The sequence below is a fragment of the Balaenoptera borealis genome (assembly GCF_965194805.1).
Source record: "Balaenoptera borealis genome assembly, chromosome: X".
NCBI lineage: Eukaryota > Metazoa > Chordata > Mammalia > Artiodactyla > Balaenopteridae > Balaenoptera > Balaenoptera borealis.
In genome coordinates this window covers 42,146,516-42,165,614 of record NC_138881.1, presented here as the reverse complement: position 1 = coordinate 42,165,614, position 19,099 = coordinate 42,146,516, and the positions used below count along the sequence as shown (strand labels likewise).

General features: G+C 37.5%; 1 protein-coding gene across 6 annotated transcripts in view; it reads right to left on the bottom strand.

Annotated features, from left to right (window-relative positions):
* Nucleotides 1–19,099, bottom strand: part of ZNF157 (zinc finger protein 157) — a 51,867-nt gene that overhangs the window by 17,204 nt on the left and 15,564 nt on the right. For 3 of the 6 annotated variants that reach the window (XM_082378211.1, XM_082378212.1, XM_082378213.1), the window contains one exon: nt 48–187. In XM_082378211.1, the coding sequence (XP_082234337.1) occupies nt 48–187 (140 nt within the window). Of the gene's footprint in view, nt 1–47; nt 17,275–19,099 lie in introns of those variants that run through there. The other 3 variants (XM_082378215.1, XM_082378216.1, XM_082378214.1) reach the window with 2 other exon arrangements.

The window sequence follows — 19,099 nt, the reverse complement described above, 5'->3', positions numbered from 1 at the left end:
GAAAGGAAACACATGCTACCAGGAGTTACATGGACAATAATCCTCACCCACTGATGCCAGGTTGCTGTAGTTCTCCAGCATCACATCCTTGTGCATGGTCCTCTGGGCAGGGTCCAGTCTGTACCACTCCTGTCGGGTAAAATCCACAGCCACGTCTTCAAATGACACAGATCCCTGTAACAACAATCTGCAATGATCAGAATGGGACACATGGAAAAGATGTGTGGGAACTAATTCTTTCAATAGAGCACTTTTGACAGTTGACTAGAAAAAGCTACACTGGTGTCAACTGAAAAAAAAAAAGCACAACGTGAGAGTTGTGGGTTAAGTTTTATTTGGGGCAAAATGAAGACTATAGCTCAGGAGACAGCCTCTCAGATAGCTCTGAGGAACTGCTCCGAAGAGGCAAGGGGGAGGTCAGTATATATGTGATTTTGGTGAAGGAGGTACATGCAATTAAGCACACATCTTGGTAGAAGGTTGCTGCTAGTCAGAAGGAGCAGATGTTTCTGTTAATGGTTTTAGTGCTTTGCTAGATATGAGAAGATGCAAGAAATTGAGTTCAGAAAATTTTCTCCTGAAAATATCTAACTATCTGAAGGCCTGCTCTGCCAGTTTTTCCCAGAGCACAGAGTACCTCATTCCTGATCTCCACCCTGAACTCCTTTCAGGGTATGTTGAAGGTCAGCGACTGCAGTGGCTAGTGACTTCATCCTTGTAGAGGCAGATAGCAAGTGACAATTTTTAGCTGGCACTGGAAACCTGACCCTGTCTTGCTTGATACTATACTTTGGGGGAAGAAAACACAGAACAGTCCTGCTAGTGTATTAATTTTTCAATTCATGGAGAAAAGACCACTGACTACTGAGTTAACACTCTGTGCCTGGACCTGTCCCAATTGCTGGGGAAACAAAGATAGAGTGCCTGCTCTCAAGGAGCTCGTACCCCAATAAGGAGACTTGCACAGGCATGCCGTGTTTTACTGCGCTTCACTTTATTGTGCTTCACAGATATCACGTTTTTTACAAATTGAAGGTTTGTGGCAACCCTGTATTGTCAGATGATGGTTAGCATTTTTAAGCAATAAAGTATTTTTTAATTAAGGGATGTACATTGGTTTTTTTAAACATAATGTTATTACACACTTAATAGACTACAGTATAATGCCAATGTAACTTTTATATGCACCGGGAAACCAAAAAATTCATGTGTCTCGCTTTATTGAGATATTTTCTTTATTGCAGTGGTCTGGAACCAAACCTCCAATATTTCGGAGGTATGACTGTATGTGAACACACACCTGTGATGAGATGTTACAGGAGCTATGCTGGACATGTGTACAGGGTGCAATGGGCTTTCACAAGGGATGGAATAAGATTCCACCTTGTGTTACTGGGGAGGTAGAGCTTTGAATCCTCAAACAAGAATATAATCTCCCTCACGAATATGGGGCAGTAGTATGAGAAAAGGCAGGAAGACATGAAACACACATGGTGATTTACAGAACTACAAATAGCACAGTATGACAGGAAAACAGTGCTTTGGGCTGTGATGAGATAAAGGGCTAGAGAGATATTCAGGGGCAGACAGTGGAGGGATTTTCACCTTTTTTTTTTCTGTAGATCATCAATCTCCAAAATACTTGACTCTTTATATGATCAGAATATTTTCTGACCTTCACACAATATAGTTAGATTTATAAGTTATACAGAAGTACTGTCAAGTAGGAGAAAGGGAGAGAATATTACTCCCAGGATAAAAGCATGAACAGCTGGGTTGAGGCTGGTGCCACAATATTGAGAGTAGCAAAACAGGAAAGACAGTGGGTTGGCAGAAGGGGAAATTGAGATAGATCTTGGACCTGAGCTGGAGTGTTTATGTCACATACTGATAGAGACATCCAGCTGGAAGGTGCATATATGATGCTGGATCTGTGAGAGGAGGCTAGGATAGATGAAGGATTGAGAGACAGTAGCATTTCAGCACTAGCTGAAGCCACCAGAATAAACTGGGTGGCTAGGAGAACACAGAGCTTGAGAGAGGCATCAAATACAGAGTCAGCAGGTACACCAATATGACATGAAGACTGAAAGGGGGTGGGAGGGGATCTTGTGGGACAGAGAAAATGAGAAAAAGCCTCTTTTCTTTCTCATGCAGTCCTGCCCCAAAGTAAATCCCAGTGCCAAAGATGCAACCTTGCAGCAGCAGGCCCCTCAAACTCTAAGGGAGAGGAATCCTCTTCTTTGGCCAGAGGAATAGTGGTCTGAAGAGTATGGGAAGGATCCCCATTGCCTTTTTTCTAACCTCTCACCACTTGGCCCCAAGGGTAAACCTAGTTGCAGAAAGTGAGTGCCAGGATGGAGATGAAAGCCCCAACTGTCCAGCTAGAGGACCAAGATGGGGAAGCCCTGGGAACAGGGGTGTGGGGGAGATTGCCCTAACAATATAGCTTCAAAATACATGAAGCAAAACTGAAAGAAGAAATGGGACAATCCACAAATACGGCTGCCAACTTTCATCACCTCTTTTAGTGATGAGTGAAAATCAACAAGGATACAGAAAAACTGAACACCACCAATCATCCAATGAATTGTAGAACATTTCACTCAAAAACTGAGATTAACTGTTTCTTCAAGTACACATGGAATATTCACCAAGCTAGACCATATACTGGATCATAAAACAAACCTCAACACAATCAAAGGGCCCACTGGATACCAAGGAAAATTGACTTGGAACAATCAACTCTGAGATATATCCTAATTAAAACTATTAGAATTTAAAGGCAAAGAAAAATATTCCTCAGGGCCTCCAGGCAAAAGAATTAGATCGGCATCAATTTCTCAAAAACAATGTAGAAAGCAAGGCAATAGTAGAACAGCACATTCAAGAAACTTAAGGAAAGAAAGTACAAATAAAGGAAATTATATCCAGCCAAGATACCCTTCAAGTATCAAGGCCATCAGAAAAAGTTTTGAATAGGCCAGAATATGTGTGCCCTTCCTAAGGAATTTGCTAGAGCTGCACTGTTTAATATGGTAGCCACTAACCACATGTGGCTATCTGAGTTTAAATTTTGATGAATTAAAATGGAATAAAATTAAAAATTCAGTTCCTCAGTCACACTAGGCACATTTCCAGTGCTCAGTAGCCACATGTGGCTGGTTACAGTACTGGACAGTACTGGACAGCACAGATACAGAACATTCCCAACACTGAAGGAAGTGTTAGTGGATAGCACTATACTAAACAATGAGCTTCAACCAAAAACAGTGAATGGGAAAATTCTGGCAAAAGGACTGACAGTAAGCATTTCATATATTTAACGGTAAAGCTAAGACTAAAATAAGGCTGGGGTCATGGGTTGAAGGATAATGTATAAACATTAAGTGTCCTGACAAAGTAGAAAAAATACAACTAAAATATGGGAGGAGAAGAGAAAGAAAAAGGGGGAAACTGAATAAGATCATTTACTGCTGTATAGGTAACAGATGAGAGACAAATTAGATGGTAAAAGATTAATTTTAAAAAGGTAAATTGGTAAAGCCATTATGGAAAACAATGTGAAGATTTCTCAAGTAATTAAAACTAGAACTACTGTATGATCCAGTGGTCCTGCTTCTGGGTATATATCCAAAGGAAATGAAATCACTACCCCGAATAGGTATCTGCACTCCCATATTCATTGCAACATTATTTGCAATAGCCAATATATGGAAATAACCTAGGTGTCCATCAGTGGATGAATGGATAAAAAAGGTCTGGTATATATAGAGTGGAGTAGTATTCAGCCATGAGAAAGAAGGAAATCCTGCCATTTGCAACAACATGGATGAACCTGGAGGACATTATGCTAAGTGAAATAAGTCAGACAGGAAGACAAATATTGTATGATCTCACTAATATGTGGAATCTAAAAAAAAAATTAAAAAGTCAAACTCAGAAGCAAAGAGTAGAATGGTGGTTACCAAGTGTATGGGGGAAATGAGGAGAGATGTTGGTCAAAGATTATAAAATTACATTTATGTAGGATGAATAAAGTCTAGAGATCTAATATACAAGCATGATGACTATACTTAACACTGTATTGAACAATGGAAATATTCTAAGAGAGTAAATTTCAGGTGCACTCATCACACACAAAAAATGGTAACTATGTAAGGAGATGATATGTTAATTAGCTTAACTGTAGGAATCATTTCACTATGTATATGTATATCAAATCATCATGCTGTACACCTTAAATATATACAATTTTATAAATAAATATGTAAATAAAAAGAAAGATAAAAGGGTTGACTAAGAGTACTATAAAAAGGATTAACACAAAGGTAACCACCAGCATAAAAATACAAGTCTTCCTAACTACCAAAAAAAAGTTTAGAGGAAACACTCAATAGAAAAAGAAACACAGTAAATATAACAAATACACACAGTAATTACATCATAAGATAAAATGAGAGAACTGAGAACATATTTGTATTATTTATATTACCAAACAGAAATACAAATAAATGTGAATGGGCTTACTTCATCTATTAAGAGAAAAAGGTTTTCAGGCTTCGCTGGTGGCTCAGTGGTTGAGAATCTGCCTGCCAATGCAGGGGACACGGGTTCGAGCCCTGGTCTGGGAAGATCCCACATGCCACGGAGCAACTGGGCCCGTGAGCCACAATTACTGAGCCTGTGCATCTGGAGCCTGTGCTCCACAACAAGAGAGGCCACGACAGTTAGAGGCCCGCGCACCGCGATGAAGAGTGGCCCCCGCTTGCCGCAACTAGAGAAAGCCCTCGCACAGAAACGAAGACCCAACACAGCCAAAAAATAAATAAATAAATAAATAAATAAAATTAAAAAAAAAAAAGGTTTTCACATTGCCTTGTAAAGCAGAACCCAACACAATGCTGTATACAAGAGACATGCTTAAAATGGTCTTTCAAAAAGGCTAAAGTTAAAAAGATGGACAAAGATTTAACAAATGAAAACAATATAAAAGCAGGGATTGAAATCCTGATACCAGACAGAGTAGAATTCCAAAAGCAATTATACAAGATAAAGTAGGATACTTCGTAATGTTACAAGCCCTGTTCACAATGAAGATATAACAATAAAGATATTTGTAAATATCTATGCACAAAGTAACACAGCAAAAGCCTACATAAGCTGAAAACTACAGAGATAGAAGAAGAAATAGAAGCTTTCTCTAATGCGAGACTTTTAAAGAGAGAGAAAAAGGGAGGGAGGGAGGGAGGGAGGAAGGAAGGGAGAGAGAAGGAAAGAACAAAAGAAAGAAACACTATACCCAGATCATACAGAATATACTTTTTCTCAGGTGTACATGGAACATTCACAAAACTTGATCATATACTAGGGCACAAAGAAAACAATCTCAGTAAGTTCCTTAAAATTGAAATATTACAAGCAACACTGATCACAATCAATAAAGAAATTTAAGAACTAAAAATGGACAAGCTGATTCTAAAATTAATATAGAAATAAAACCACAAGACTTAGACTAGTCAGAGCAATTTTGAACAAGAAGAAAAAAGTTAGAGGACTGACATTACCTCATTTCAAGACTTATAAAGCTACAGTTTTCAAAACAGTGTAGTATTTTTGTAAAGATATACATGAGAGGGACTTCCCTGGTGGTCCAGTGGGTAAGACTCCACGCTCCCAATGCAGGGGGCCCAGGTTCAATCCCTGGTCGGGGAACTAGATCCCACATGCATGCTGCAACTAAGTCCACATGTCACAACTAAAAAAAAAAAAAAAAAAAAAAGATCCTGCATGCCGGAACAAAGATCCCACATGCCGGAACAAAGATCCTGCGTTCCGCAACTAAGAGCTGGTGCAGCCAAAATAAATAAATAAAGTTTATAAAAAAGATATCCATGAGACAAAATAGAGTTTAGAAATAGATTCACACATATATGATCAATTGATGTCTGACAAAGGTGTCAAGAATATTCAGTAGGGACCTCCTAGAGAAATGGAAATAAAAACAAAAATAAACAAATGGGACCTAATGAAACTTTAAAGCTTTTCCACAGCAAAGGAAACCATAAACAAGACGAAAAGACAACCCTCAGAATGGGAGAAAATATTTGCAAACGAAGCAACTGACAAAGGATTAATCTCCAAAATATACAAACAGCTCATACAGCTCAATATCAAAAAAACAAACAACCCAATCCAAAAATGGGCAGAAGACCTAAACAGATATTTCTCCAAAGAAGACACACAGATGTCCTAACAGACACATGAAAGGATGCTCAACAGCACTGATCATTAGAAATGCAAATCAAAACTACAATGAGGTATCACCTCACACCAGTCAGAATGGCCATCATCAAAAGATCTACAAACAATAAATGCTGGAGAGGGTGTGGAGAAAAGGGAACCCTCTTGCACTGTTGGTGGGAATGTAAATTGATACAGCCACTATGGAGAACAGTATGGAGGTTCCTTAAAAAACTAAAAATAGGACTACCATACAACCCAGCAATCCCACTACTGGGCATATACCCTGAGAAAACCATAATTCAAAAACAGTCATGTACCACAATGTTCATTGCAGCACTATTTACAGTAGCCAGGACATGGAAGCAACCTAAGTGTCCATGGACAGATGAATGGATAAAGAAGATGTGGCACATATATACAATGGAATATTACTCAGCCATAAAAATAAACGAAATTGAGTTATTTGTAGTGAGGAGGATCGACCTAGAGTCTGTCATACAGAGTGAAGTAAGTCAGAAAGAGAAAAACAAATACTTTATGCTAACACATATATATGGAATCTAAAAAAAAAAAAAAAAAAAGGTCATGAAGAACCTAGGGGCAAGACGGGAATAAAGATGCAGACCTACCAGAGAATGGACTTGAGGACATGGGGAGGGGGAAGGGTAAGCTGGGACAAAGTGAGAGAGTGGCATGGACATATATACACTACCAAATGTAAAATAGATAGCTAGTGGGAAGCAGACGCATAGCACAAGGAGATCAGCTCGGTGCTTTGTGACCACCTCGAGGGGTGGGATAGGGAGGGTGGGAGGGAGATGCAAGAGGGAGGAGATATGGGGATATATGTATACGTATTGCTGATTCACTTTGTTATATAGCAGAAACTAACACAACATTGTAAAGCAATTACACTCCAATAAAGATGTTAAAAAAAAAAAGAATATTCAGTGGGGAAAGGATACTCGTCTCAACAAATGTCTCTGGAACAATCAATCAGACAGTCATATCCAGAAAAACTTCAGAATTCCTGAGGGATATTTACTGAACTGTTAAGACTGGTTATCTCCAGAAGATGAGATTATGAGGACTCTTCAAATTAAAATTTTTATGTTTCTGATCATTTAGTTAAGGTAGTGTCCGTCAGGTTTCTCCATTGTAAAGTTACCAATTTTCCCTATGTAATTAATGAGCAATGTGTAGGAACATACCTTGAAACTATGTAAATGTGTTGTTCCTCATTAAACTTTCATCCAATAGCTTTGGCATCCATCAATGATTCTTGCTTGGCTTAATTATTACTAACTAGAATGGTTGCAAAAGGTTATTTTTCTAACTCCATCATTCTTTCCACATTACTAGTTGCCATTAGACCTTAAGGAAGAGCTTTCCTTTCTCCCTTGTTCATACATTTACTATCAGTATGGACTCAAGGTTTATCTTAGTCTCCAGCCAGGCTCAACACCCAGCTGAGTACCCAAAGGCCATATGCACATATGTGGGTAAATGGCCAGAGGGCAGAGAAGAAAGTTTCCTGGGACTCTTTGACATGTAAGAATAATGCACTGTGATTCCAAAATCTGTTGGTCAAGTCCTAACAGGGGCCACAGTTAGATTAAAAGGATATAGGGATGCAACAGTTGATGGAATTAAGGTGAAAATCTGCATGAAAATGGGAATATTTGAATAGACTTTATGTGAAGTGCATCTCCTTCATCTAAATGTATTCCTGAGATGGATATTTATGTCTGACTGGGGAATACTTCTCCTACGTAGTATTGTAAAACAAGAGGAATATAAGTTCATCCCTTGGCCAGTATTAATTGCACATGATAAATGAGAACCTTTATAATTGCCCAAGCTCATACAAGTTGTTATTTTGAAGCAGTGTAGAAAATGTGTTGGACAAAAAAAGTTACCATTTTAATTAATGACATGTTAGAAGCTGGAGTGCTGGTCCAACAAATTCTCTTAGAATAGCCCTGAGTGGCCCATGAAAAAGGCGGATGGCTCAGGGAGACTAACAGCAGATCATCAAGGCTTAAATAAATTAGTATCACCTAACAGCATCAGTACTTCCTGATATGGTTTCAACAGTGGAAAAATACAGGAAGCTAAAGGAGACTGGTTCTCAGTGACTGATCCTGCAAATGCTTTTTTCCCTATCTCAATATAGGAAGAGTCAACTACAGTTTGCTTTCATGTGGGAAGGATCCTAATTTACATTTACTGTACTGCCAAAATGTTATTTGAATTCACCAGCTGTCATACTTCAACTGTCATAATTTGGTTAGAGGGGATTTAGACTTAATGCAGGTCCCAAGTATAATAATATACTACATTGATGATATCATAATATTGGAAACTGAAGATCGAGCTAGGACTGACTTAAATGCAATAGTGACACATATGATCAACAGAAGCTAGTTGATAAATCCAACAAAAATCTAAGGGCCCACTCAAATGATGAAATTCTTAGGAATACCCTTGGCAGGAGCCACACGTGACATTCCACAGGCAACAAAAAATGAACTGTTGTTGCCTACTTTTGGTACTAAGAAGAAACACAGCCCATGATCGGGTTACGTGGATTTTGCAGGATGCATGGTCCACATCTGCAAATATTGCTAGCTCCTCTCTATAAAATGACCCAAAAAGAAGGCCATATTTGTATAAGGGCCTGAAAAAAAGTAAGCTATGTCTGAATTGCAAAAAGCGGTAGCTCTCTTGATGTCTTTGGGCATCATGAATGGAACGTTGCTGACAACAGGCAAAAGTGGAATTCAAGAGGGAATCTTATGCTAGAGAAAGAAACATTGTTGCAATAATTCAATTCTGTCTTCTTGATGGTTCTTCCTTTATAAATCAGTTCCCTCTGGATGCTCCTTGAGAAAAAGCATTGCAGTTTACTGCACAGGCAGAAAGACCAACTACATCCATGGTGCACTCTTCCAGGGGAGACATTTGGACACTGTTGGGGATGGTACTTTATCCATGCCACGTCATCTGGACATTGATTAGCAATTTCTTATTTGGTAATGCTCCTCCTGCACAGACTTCTTTGATAACAACATCATCAGAATCCTCAAATTGTGCACCATCTAGCAACTCAGAAAAAAAGAGAACCAGCCAGAAAGGAGTATCAGAAAAGCATGGGGAAGACTTCAAAAAGGAAGAGAGACAGATTAAGGACTCAATGATGGTGAAGATGAAAACACTTGGAATGCAAATTCTATTCAACAGATGTAGTGAGACTAGAACAATATGTGCAATAATCATTGCACTTCTCTTACAATTTAATTCAACTAAAATTCTACTGGGATGTAGGATTGCTTTATGTTTTCCAACTAATCTTTATTTTAAAGTGTCTCTTTAATCCTGCTTAGTGGGTGTGGGTTAAAACTGTAACTCAGAAAAGTCAAGAGAGAAAATAACAACGAACTGGTTGCAAAGTCCCTGCATATGGCAACCAACTGTTAGAAGCCTAAAGAATCTAAAGGTCTTATATATAAAATAGATAAATAAGGTCCTACTGTATAGCAAAGGGAACTATATTCAATATCTTGTAGTAACCGATAATGAAAAAGCATATATATATATGTATGTATGTATGTATGTATGTATAACTGAATCACTTTGCTGTGCATCAGAAACTAACACAACATTGTAAATCAACTATACTTCAATTTTAAAAAAAAGAATCTAAAGGTCTGACACAACTACCTTCCATCAACTTTCTTATGTAGTATTTTATGTACCCAGTATCCCTATGCTCTCAGATGGCATGTTTTGTTTAGAAGTATTTTGGTCAAAAACTCTTAAGCCCACACAAAGTAACTGGTATATCACTGAGTAACTTGACTTTGGGTCAGATGCATTTTAATTACCCAATCAGAGGATAATTTATGTTCACCCTTTCTCTTATCACTCATTAACTGTAAGCAAAATCTTATAGGTTTTAATCTTACTTAAACACTGAATGAAAAAAATATTTTCAAAAAGAGAAAAAGCCATAGGAGTCCTGTAATAGCATTTATGACAAAGTTGTGATTGAAGATACTGTTTCCATCATCCATATGAAGATCCATCAAAAGATTTCTTAACTCTCAAGTATCAGGAAATCTTTACTATAGAGGAATTATCGATTTCTCTGTGGGGACATTGAAATTCATGTGTTTGATTGGACTTCTAACTCTGTTATGTCGTCCCAGAATATCAGAGATAAATCTAGACTTCGAAGTTTCTAATTGTGTAGGATTGTTGACCAACATGCCTACATTCTAAAACTTGTTTTGATATTTTCTTCTTTTTATTTCCCTTCCTTTTATCCTAATATTTGTCTATTTATACTTAGAAGCTCCCTAAAAACCACAGGAAAACAAAATTAATAAGTAAATAAATGAACAAATAAAAACTGGCTGGAGATGTGGCCATCTCTAACTTTTTTGGAAGATCTGGGAAGGAAGAGCTGGAGAGGGGTACAGCACTGATCAGGAAAAAGTTGCCATGCATTGCCCAGAATCATCAGCCTCCAAACAGTATTACCATTTAGTGTGAAGAGGAAGATTTTTCACTGTCATCCACTGAATTCCTTACAATTTAGTGAACCCTCTCCTGTGACACAAAAATTCAATTTCCCAAAAAATATCTTTAACAAATAATCATGGATGTACGTAAAGAAACAAATCAAGGAGTTTCACCATCAAATTGTCAATTATAATGAAAACTTACCACCATTGCAAGTGCTCAAAGGATGGAGTGCTATGTAACCACTAAAATTATGTAGAAAATTGTTTCTGGACGTGGAAAAATATCTATCTAACACTCCCAATGTTTCTTTTTTTTAGAAAAGGTAACCATTCTTATTAGTTTTACTTCATTTGCCATTATTTTTTATATTATAGGATAAACCAAGAAAGTAATTGTGTTAATGTCATTATAACACCTCCACCAAAAAAACATATGTAAGTATAATAGCAAAGAAGTAAAAGTTCTGTAATTTTAATCTGAACTGGAAATGAGCTCTGTATTTTTTTTCTCTCTTAAGAAGTAGGCTGATTTCTGCTTCTGGGAAAATAGAGTAAATATACTTTTCCCCATTCCTCCTGCTAAGTATGACTAAAAACTCTGAACACCATATACAAAACAAAGTTCTAATTCAAAAAAATACACGCACCCTAATGTTCATAGCAGCACTATTTACAATAGTCAAGACACAGAAGCATGCTGTATCCATCAACAGATGAATGGATAAAGAAGATGTGGTGTATATATATATAGTGCCACTTGGCACTAATGAGGTGACACCCTCTCTTCCCCAGCTGGAGTGAAGTCAGAGGAAGCCAGCTAAAACAGGTTTAAATAAGAACAAGATTCTCATAGCATAATACCAAAAATGCCTAGGTTTCAATTGACAATCACTCATATCAAGAACCAGAAAAATCTCAAACTGAATGAAAAAAAAATCAATAGGTATCAAGACTGACATAACAGAGATAATTATCCAGCAAAGATTTTGAATCAGTCATCACAAAAACGCTTCAGTGAGCATGTCTCAGGAAAAAAATAGAAGATATAAAAAAGACCGAAATGGGCTTCCCTGGTGGCGCAGTGGTTGAGAGTCTGCCTGCCAATGCAGGGGACGTGGGTTCGAGCCCTGGTCTGGGAAGATCCCACATGCCGCGGAGCGACTAGGCCCGTGAGCCACAATTGCTGAGCCTGCGCGTCTGGAGCCTGTGCTCCGCAACAAGAGAGGCCGCGATAGTGAGAGGCCCGTGCACCGCGATGAAGAGTGGCCCCGCTTGCCGCAACTAGAGAAAGCCCTCGCACAGAAACGAAGACCCAATACAGCCATAAAAAAATTAATTAATTAATTATTTTTAAAAAAAGACCCAAATTGAAATTTTAGACCTAACAAACACAATAACTAAAATTAAAAACTCAATGGGTGGGGGCTTCCCTGGTGGCGCAATGGTTAAGAATCCGCCTGCCAACGCAGGGGATGTGGGTTCGAGCCCTGGTCTGGGAAGATCCCACATGCCACGGAGCACCTAAGCCCATGCACCACAACTACTGAGCCTGCGCTCTAGAGCCCACGAGCCACAACTACTGAGGCCTGCATGCCACAACTACTGAAGCCTGTGTGCCTAGAGCCTGTGCTCTGCAGCAAGAGAAGCCATTGCAATGAGAAGCCCTCGCACAGCAACGAAGAGTAGCCCCCACTCGCCACAACTAGAGAAAGCCCACGCACAGCAACGAAGACCCAACACAGCCAAAAAATAAATAAAAAACAAACAAAAAAAAACCACAAAAAAACCTCAATGGATGGCCTCAACAACAGAACAGAGGGGACAGAGGAAAGACTCAGTGAAATGGAACACAGAAGAATAGAAATTACCCGGACAAAATTAACTGGAAAAATACTGCCTCAGGGACCTGTGGGACTATAGCAAAAGAACCAACATTCATGTTATCAGAACACAAAAAGGAAAGGAGAAAGAGGATGGGGCTTAAAAAGTACACGAAGAAATAATGGCTGAAAACGTCCCAATTTGGTGAAAGACATAAATTTACAGATTCAAGAAACAGAGCAAACCACAAATAGGATAAAACAAAAGAAAGCCACACCAAGACACATCCTTAAACTTCTGAAAACTAAAGATTAAAATATATGTACTGAGGGACTTCCCTGGTGGTCCAGTGGTAAAGAATCCACCTTGCAATGCAGGGAACATGGGTTCGATCCCTGGTCAGGGAACTAAGATCCCACATGCCGTGGGGCAACTAAGCCCACGTGCCACAACTACTGAGCTCGTGCATCTCAGCTAGAGCCTGCATGCCACAAACTACAGGGCCCATGTGTTCTGGAACCAGTGCACCACAACTACAGAACCCACGCACCCTGGAGCCTGTGTGCCACAACTAGAGAAGAGAAAACCCACACGCCACAGCTAGAGAAAGCCCACGCACCACAACGAAGAGCCTGCGCCCCACAACAAAAGATCTCACTTGCCTCAACGAAGATCCCACGTGCTGCAACTAAGACCCGACACAGTCAAAAATAAATAAATTAATTAAATAAATAATAAATCAATCTTTAAAAAAATAAAAATAAAATAAAATATATGCACTGAAAGCCATGAGAGAGAAACAACACCTTACAAAACAATGTGAATGACAGCAGATTTCACATCAGAAACCACAGATGCCATAGGAGGTAGCATAACATTTTTCAAGTGCTGAAAGAAAAGAACTGTCAACACAGAATCCTATACCTAATGAAATATCCTTCAGGAATGAAGGAGAAATAAAGACATTCTCAGATGAAGGAAAACTAATAGAATTTGTCACCAGCAGACTTACCTTAAAAGAATGGCTAAAGGAAATTCCCTAAACAGAAAATGAAAGATAAAATATAGAATATTGGAACACCACAAAGTAAGAAAGAATACAGTAAATGAAAATGTGGGTAAGTGCAATAGACTTTCCTTCCCCTCTGGAGTTTTTAAATTACGTTTGACAATTAAAGGAAAAAATTTTAACACTGTTTGATCTGGTTCTAAATGTATGTAGACAAGATATTTAAGACAATGATAAACAGGAGACTGCAAAGGGGATTAAAGGGAGGCAAGGTTTCTACATTTCACTCAAACTGGCAAAATGATGATAGCAATAGACAATGATAAGTTATGTGTATATAATGTAATATCTAGAGCAACCATTAAATGAGCTATACAAAGAAATACACTCAAAAACACTATACGTAAATCAAAATGGAATTCTAAAATATGCTCAAGAAACTGATAGGAAGACAGGGAAAAATAAAACAGAAAACAAAGCAGAGAGAACAAACAGAAAAGAAAAATAGTAAATGTAGGCCTAACATATCATTAATTTCATTAAATGTGAATGGTCTAACTACACCAAGTAAAAGACAGAGACTCATAGAAAGGATTAAAAACATGACTCAACTGTATGGTATCTAAAAGAAAGTCACTTCAAATATAGCGATATAGGCAGGTTGAAGGAAAAAGTATGGAAAAAGATATATCATGCAAACATTAATTAAAAGAAAGCAGAAGTATTGTCCACTATACCTCAATAAAGCTAGACGCATGAGTAGCTATATTAATATCAGATAAATTAGAATTTAGAAAAAAAATTTACCAGACACAGAGAGAGATATATAATGATAAAAAAGTCAATCCATCAAGAAAAACAAAGCAATTCTAAATGTGTATGCAGCAAATACAGAAGCAAAAGCTGATAAAACTGAAAGGAGAAGTAGACAAATTATAGTTGGAAACTTCAACACCCCTTCTCTCAACAATTTACAGAACAGCTAAACAGAAAATGAGCATTCTCAACAACACAATGACCCAACAGGATCTAACTGACACTTACAGAACACACCACCCAACAACAGCAGAACACACATTCCTTCCAAGTGTCCATGGAACATATAGCATATCTTGGGCCGTAAAACAAACCCCAACAATTTTAGAAGAATTGAAATTATACAAGTTATTTTTTCTGATTACACGGGAATCAAACTAGAAATCAATAACAGAAAGATAACAAGAAAATCTCCATACACTTAGAAATGAAACAACACACTTCTAAATAATCCATGGTTCAAAGAGGAAGTCTCAAAGGAAATCCAAAAAATACAATGAACTGAATGAAAATGAAAAAAATACATATTTACAATTTGTGGAACACATCTAAAGCATTGCTGAGAGGAAAATATACAGCACTAAATGCATACATTTGAAAGAGGAAAGTCTCAAATCAAAGATTTAAGGTCCCACACCAAAAACCTAGAAAAAAAGACCATATTGAGGATAAGTTAAGAGTACAAACTTGGAACTAGTAGATAAATAAGTCCAAGAGAGCTAATGCACAGAATAGTGATTATAGTCAACAATACTGTATTATACAAAGTTGCTAAGAGACTAGATCTTAACTGTTACTGCCACAAAAAAGAAATGATAATTATGTGATGTGATTGAGGTGTTTGCTAATGCTACAGGGATAATCATATTGCAATATATAAATGTATCAAGTCAACACATTGTCACTTGTTTTTTTTTGGCTGCACAGGACAGCTTGCAGGATCTCAGCTCCCCCATCAGGGATTGAACCCAGGCTGCAGCAGTGAAAGCCTGGAATCCTAACCACTAGACCACCAGGGAACTCGCAACACATTGTCACTTTAAACTTACATAATGTTATATGCCAATTATATTTCAATTTAAAAATAAAGAAAAAAAGACCAAAATAAACCCAGAGCACAGAGAGGGAAGAAAATAATAGAAAAGAACAGAAATTAATGAAGCTGAACAGAAAAACAATAGATAAAAATCAATGAAACAAAGAGCTGGTTCTTTGAAAATATCAATAAAATTGATAAACTTTTAGTAAGACTGACCAAAAAAAAGAGAGAGGACACAAATTACCAATATCAGGAATGAAACAAAGAATATCACTACAGACCCAGCGGACATCAAAAGAGAAATTACTATGAACAATTCTACACTTATAACTTAGATGAAATGAACCAATTCTTCAAAAACCACAAACGACCACAAGTCATCCAATATGAAATAGATAAGTAGCCCTGTACTATTAAGGAAAATTTATCCATAATTTAAAACTCATAAAAGAATCTAAAAAGAATGGATATATGTATATGTATAACTGATTCACTTTGCTGTACAGCAGAAACTAACACAACATTTTAAATCAACTATACTCCAATAAAAGTTTTTAAAAATAAAAAATAAAACTCACCCAAAAAAAGATATCTCTGGCCAGATGGTTTCCCTGGAGAATTTTACCAAACTTTTAACGAAGAATTAACACAATTACATAATCTCTTACAGGAAACAGAAGAGGAGGTAATTCTTTCAAACTCATTCTATGAGGCTAGTATTTTCCTAGGATAGGTGAAAAGGGGCCCCCAAAAGATATCCACATCCTAATCCTTGGAATCTATGAATATCACCTTACATGGCAAAAATAAAAAGGTCTTTGCAGATGTGATTAAGGATCTTCCGATAAGGAGAGTATCTTGTATTATCCAGGTGGGTTCTAAATGTGATCACATGTATCCTTACAAGAGGGAGGCAAAAGAAGATTTGACGCACACAGAGGCAGTGATGTGAAGACAGTAGAGAGATATTTGAAGATGCTGGCCATGAAGAATGAAGAGATGAAGTAACAATCCAAGGAATAGCTGCAGCCCCCAAAAGCTGGAAGAGGCAAGAAACAGATTCTCCCCCAGAGCCTCTGCAGGGAGTAAAGCCCTGTCAACACCTTGATTTTCGCCCAGTGATGCTTATTTTCGATTTCTGGCCTTTAGAACTATGAGAGAATAAATTTCTGCTGTTTTAAGCCACCAAGTTTGTGGTAATTTGTTGCAGCAACCACATGAAACTAACACATTCCCTGATTACAAAACTGGATGAATATAGTATAAAAAAGAAAACTACACACCAATATCACTCATGAATATAGAGGCAAAATTTCTTGACAAAATATTAGCAACTATAATTCATTAATATATTAAAGGAATTATATACCATGACCAATTAGGGTTTATTCCAGGGATGCAAGACAGGTTCAATATTCAAAAATCAATCCATATACTCCACCATGTTAACAGGATTTTAAAAATCACATGATTGTATCAATCAATATAGAAAAAGCACTTGAAGAAATCCAACACTCATTCCTGCAAAAACCAGAATAGAAATAGAAATACAGAGTAACACCCTCAATTTGATAAACAGCATCTAAAACAAAACTACAGCTAACATTATACTTCACGATAAAAGACTGAAGAACAAGAGCAAGGCAAGGATGTCTATTCACACGACTCTTATTCAACATAGTGCTGGAAGTTCTAACCATTACAATAAGGCAAGAAATGGAAATGAAAGGCATACAGAATAAAAAGGAAGAAATTAAACTGTCTCTATTTCCAGATGAAAAGGTCATAGAAAGCATAGAAAAACACACAAAAACCAAGTGTTTTTCTATATGTTAGCAATGAAAACGTGGACTCCAAAATAAAAAATATGAAACCATTGATAATTACTCAGAAGTATGAAACACTTAAGTATAACCCTAACAAAACTAAAAGTTGCAGTAAGTTAAATTGCTGTTTACTTATTTGCAGTAAGTTCACTTCTTGCAGTAAGTTAAATACTGCAACACACTAGCAATCTTGAGAAAGAAGAACAAAGCTGGAGGCATTACACTATCTGATTTAAAACCCTTGAACAATGCAGGATTAGGGGCATTGACCCTCTGAGCAGTTGAAAGTCCATGTATAACTTATAGTTGGCCCACCATATACTTGGTTCCTCCTTATCCCCAGTTTCTCTGTATCCACAGATTCAACCAACTGTAGATCGTGTAGTACTGTAGTATTTACTATTGAAAATAATCCACATATAAGTGGATCCACACAGTTCAAACCTGTGTTGTTCAAAGGTCAACTATATATTACAAAGCTACAGTAATCAAAACAGTATGGGAGAAAACTATAACTCAAAAAGTTACATGCACCCCAATGTTCACTGCAGCACTATTTACAATAGCCAAGACATGGAAGCAACCTAAATGTCCATCGACAGAAGAATGGATAAAGAAGATGTGGTATATATATACAATGGAATATTACTCATCCATAAAAAAGAATCAGATAATGCCATTTGCAGCAACATAGATGGACCTGGAGATTATCATACTAAGTGAAGTAAGCCAGACGAAGACAAATATCTTATGATATCACTTATATGTGGAATCTAAAAAAAGATACAGGGAGTTCCCTGGTGGCCTAGTGGTTAGGATTCAGCGCTTTCACTGCTGTGGCCTGGGTTCAATCCCTGGTGGGAGAACTGAGATCCCGCAAGCCTGGTGGCACAGCCAAAAAACAAAAAAAGACAGATACAAATGAACTTATTTACAAAACAGAAACAGACTCACAGACACATAAAACAAACTTATGGTTACCTTATGGTTACTTATGGTTACCTCCCCTTTACCAAAGGGGAAAGGGAAAAGGGATAAATTAGGAGTTTGGGATTAACATATACACACTACTATCTATATAAAATAGATAACCGGGGCTTCCCTGGTGGCACAGTGGTTGAGAGTCTGCCTGCCAATGCAGGGGACATGGGTTCGAGCCCTGCTCTGGGAGGATCCCACATGCCGCGGAGCAACTAGGTCCGTGAGCCACAACTACTGAGCCTGCACATCTGGAGCCTGTGCCCTGCAACAAGAGAGGCCGCGACAGTGAAAGGCCCGTGCACCGCGATGAAGAGTGGCCCCCGCTTGCCACAACTAGAGAAAGCCCTCGCATAGAAACAAAGACCCAACACAGCCAAATAAATAAATAAATAAATAAATAAATAAATCAGGAGCTCTAAAAAAAAAAAAAATCAATTAAAAAAAAATAGATAACCAACCAACAAGGACCTACTGTATAGCACAGGGAACTATACTCAATATTTTGTAATAACCAATAAGGGAAAAGAATCTAAAAAATTATATATATATATATATATATATATAACTGAATCACTGTGCTGTACACTGAAACTAATACAACATTTTAAATCAACTATACTTCAATTAAAAAGATAAAAATAAAAATAAATAAATAAATTTAGTGAAAAAAACCCCAGTATGGTATTGGCATAAAAACAGACACAAACAACAACAGAACAGAATAAAGAGCCCAGAAATAAACCCATGCATATATGGTCAATTAATTTATGACAAAGGATCCAAGAATATACAATGGGAAAAGGACAATATCTCCAAAAAATGGCGTTGGGAA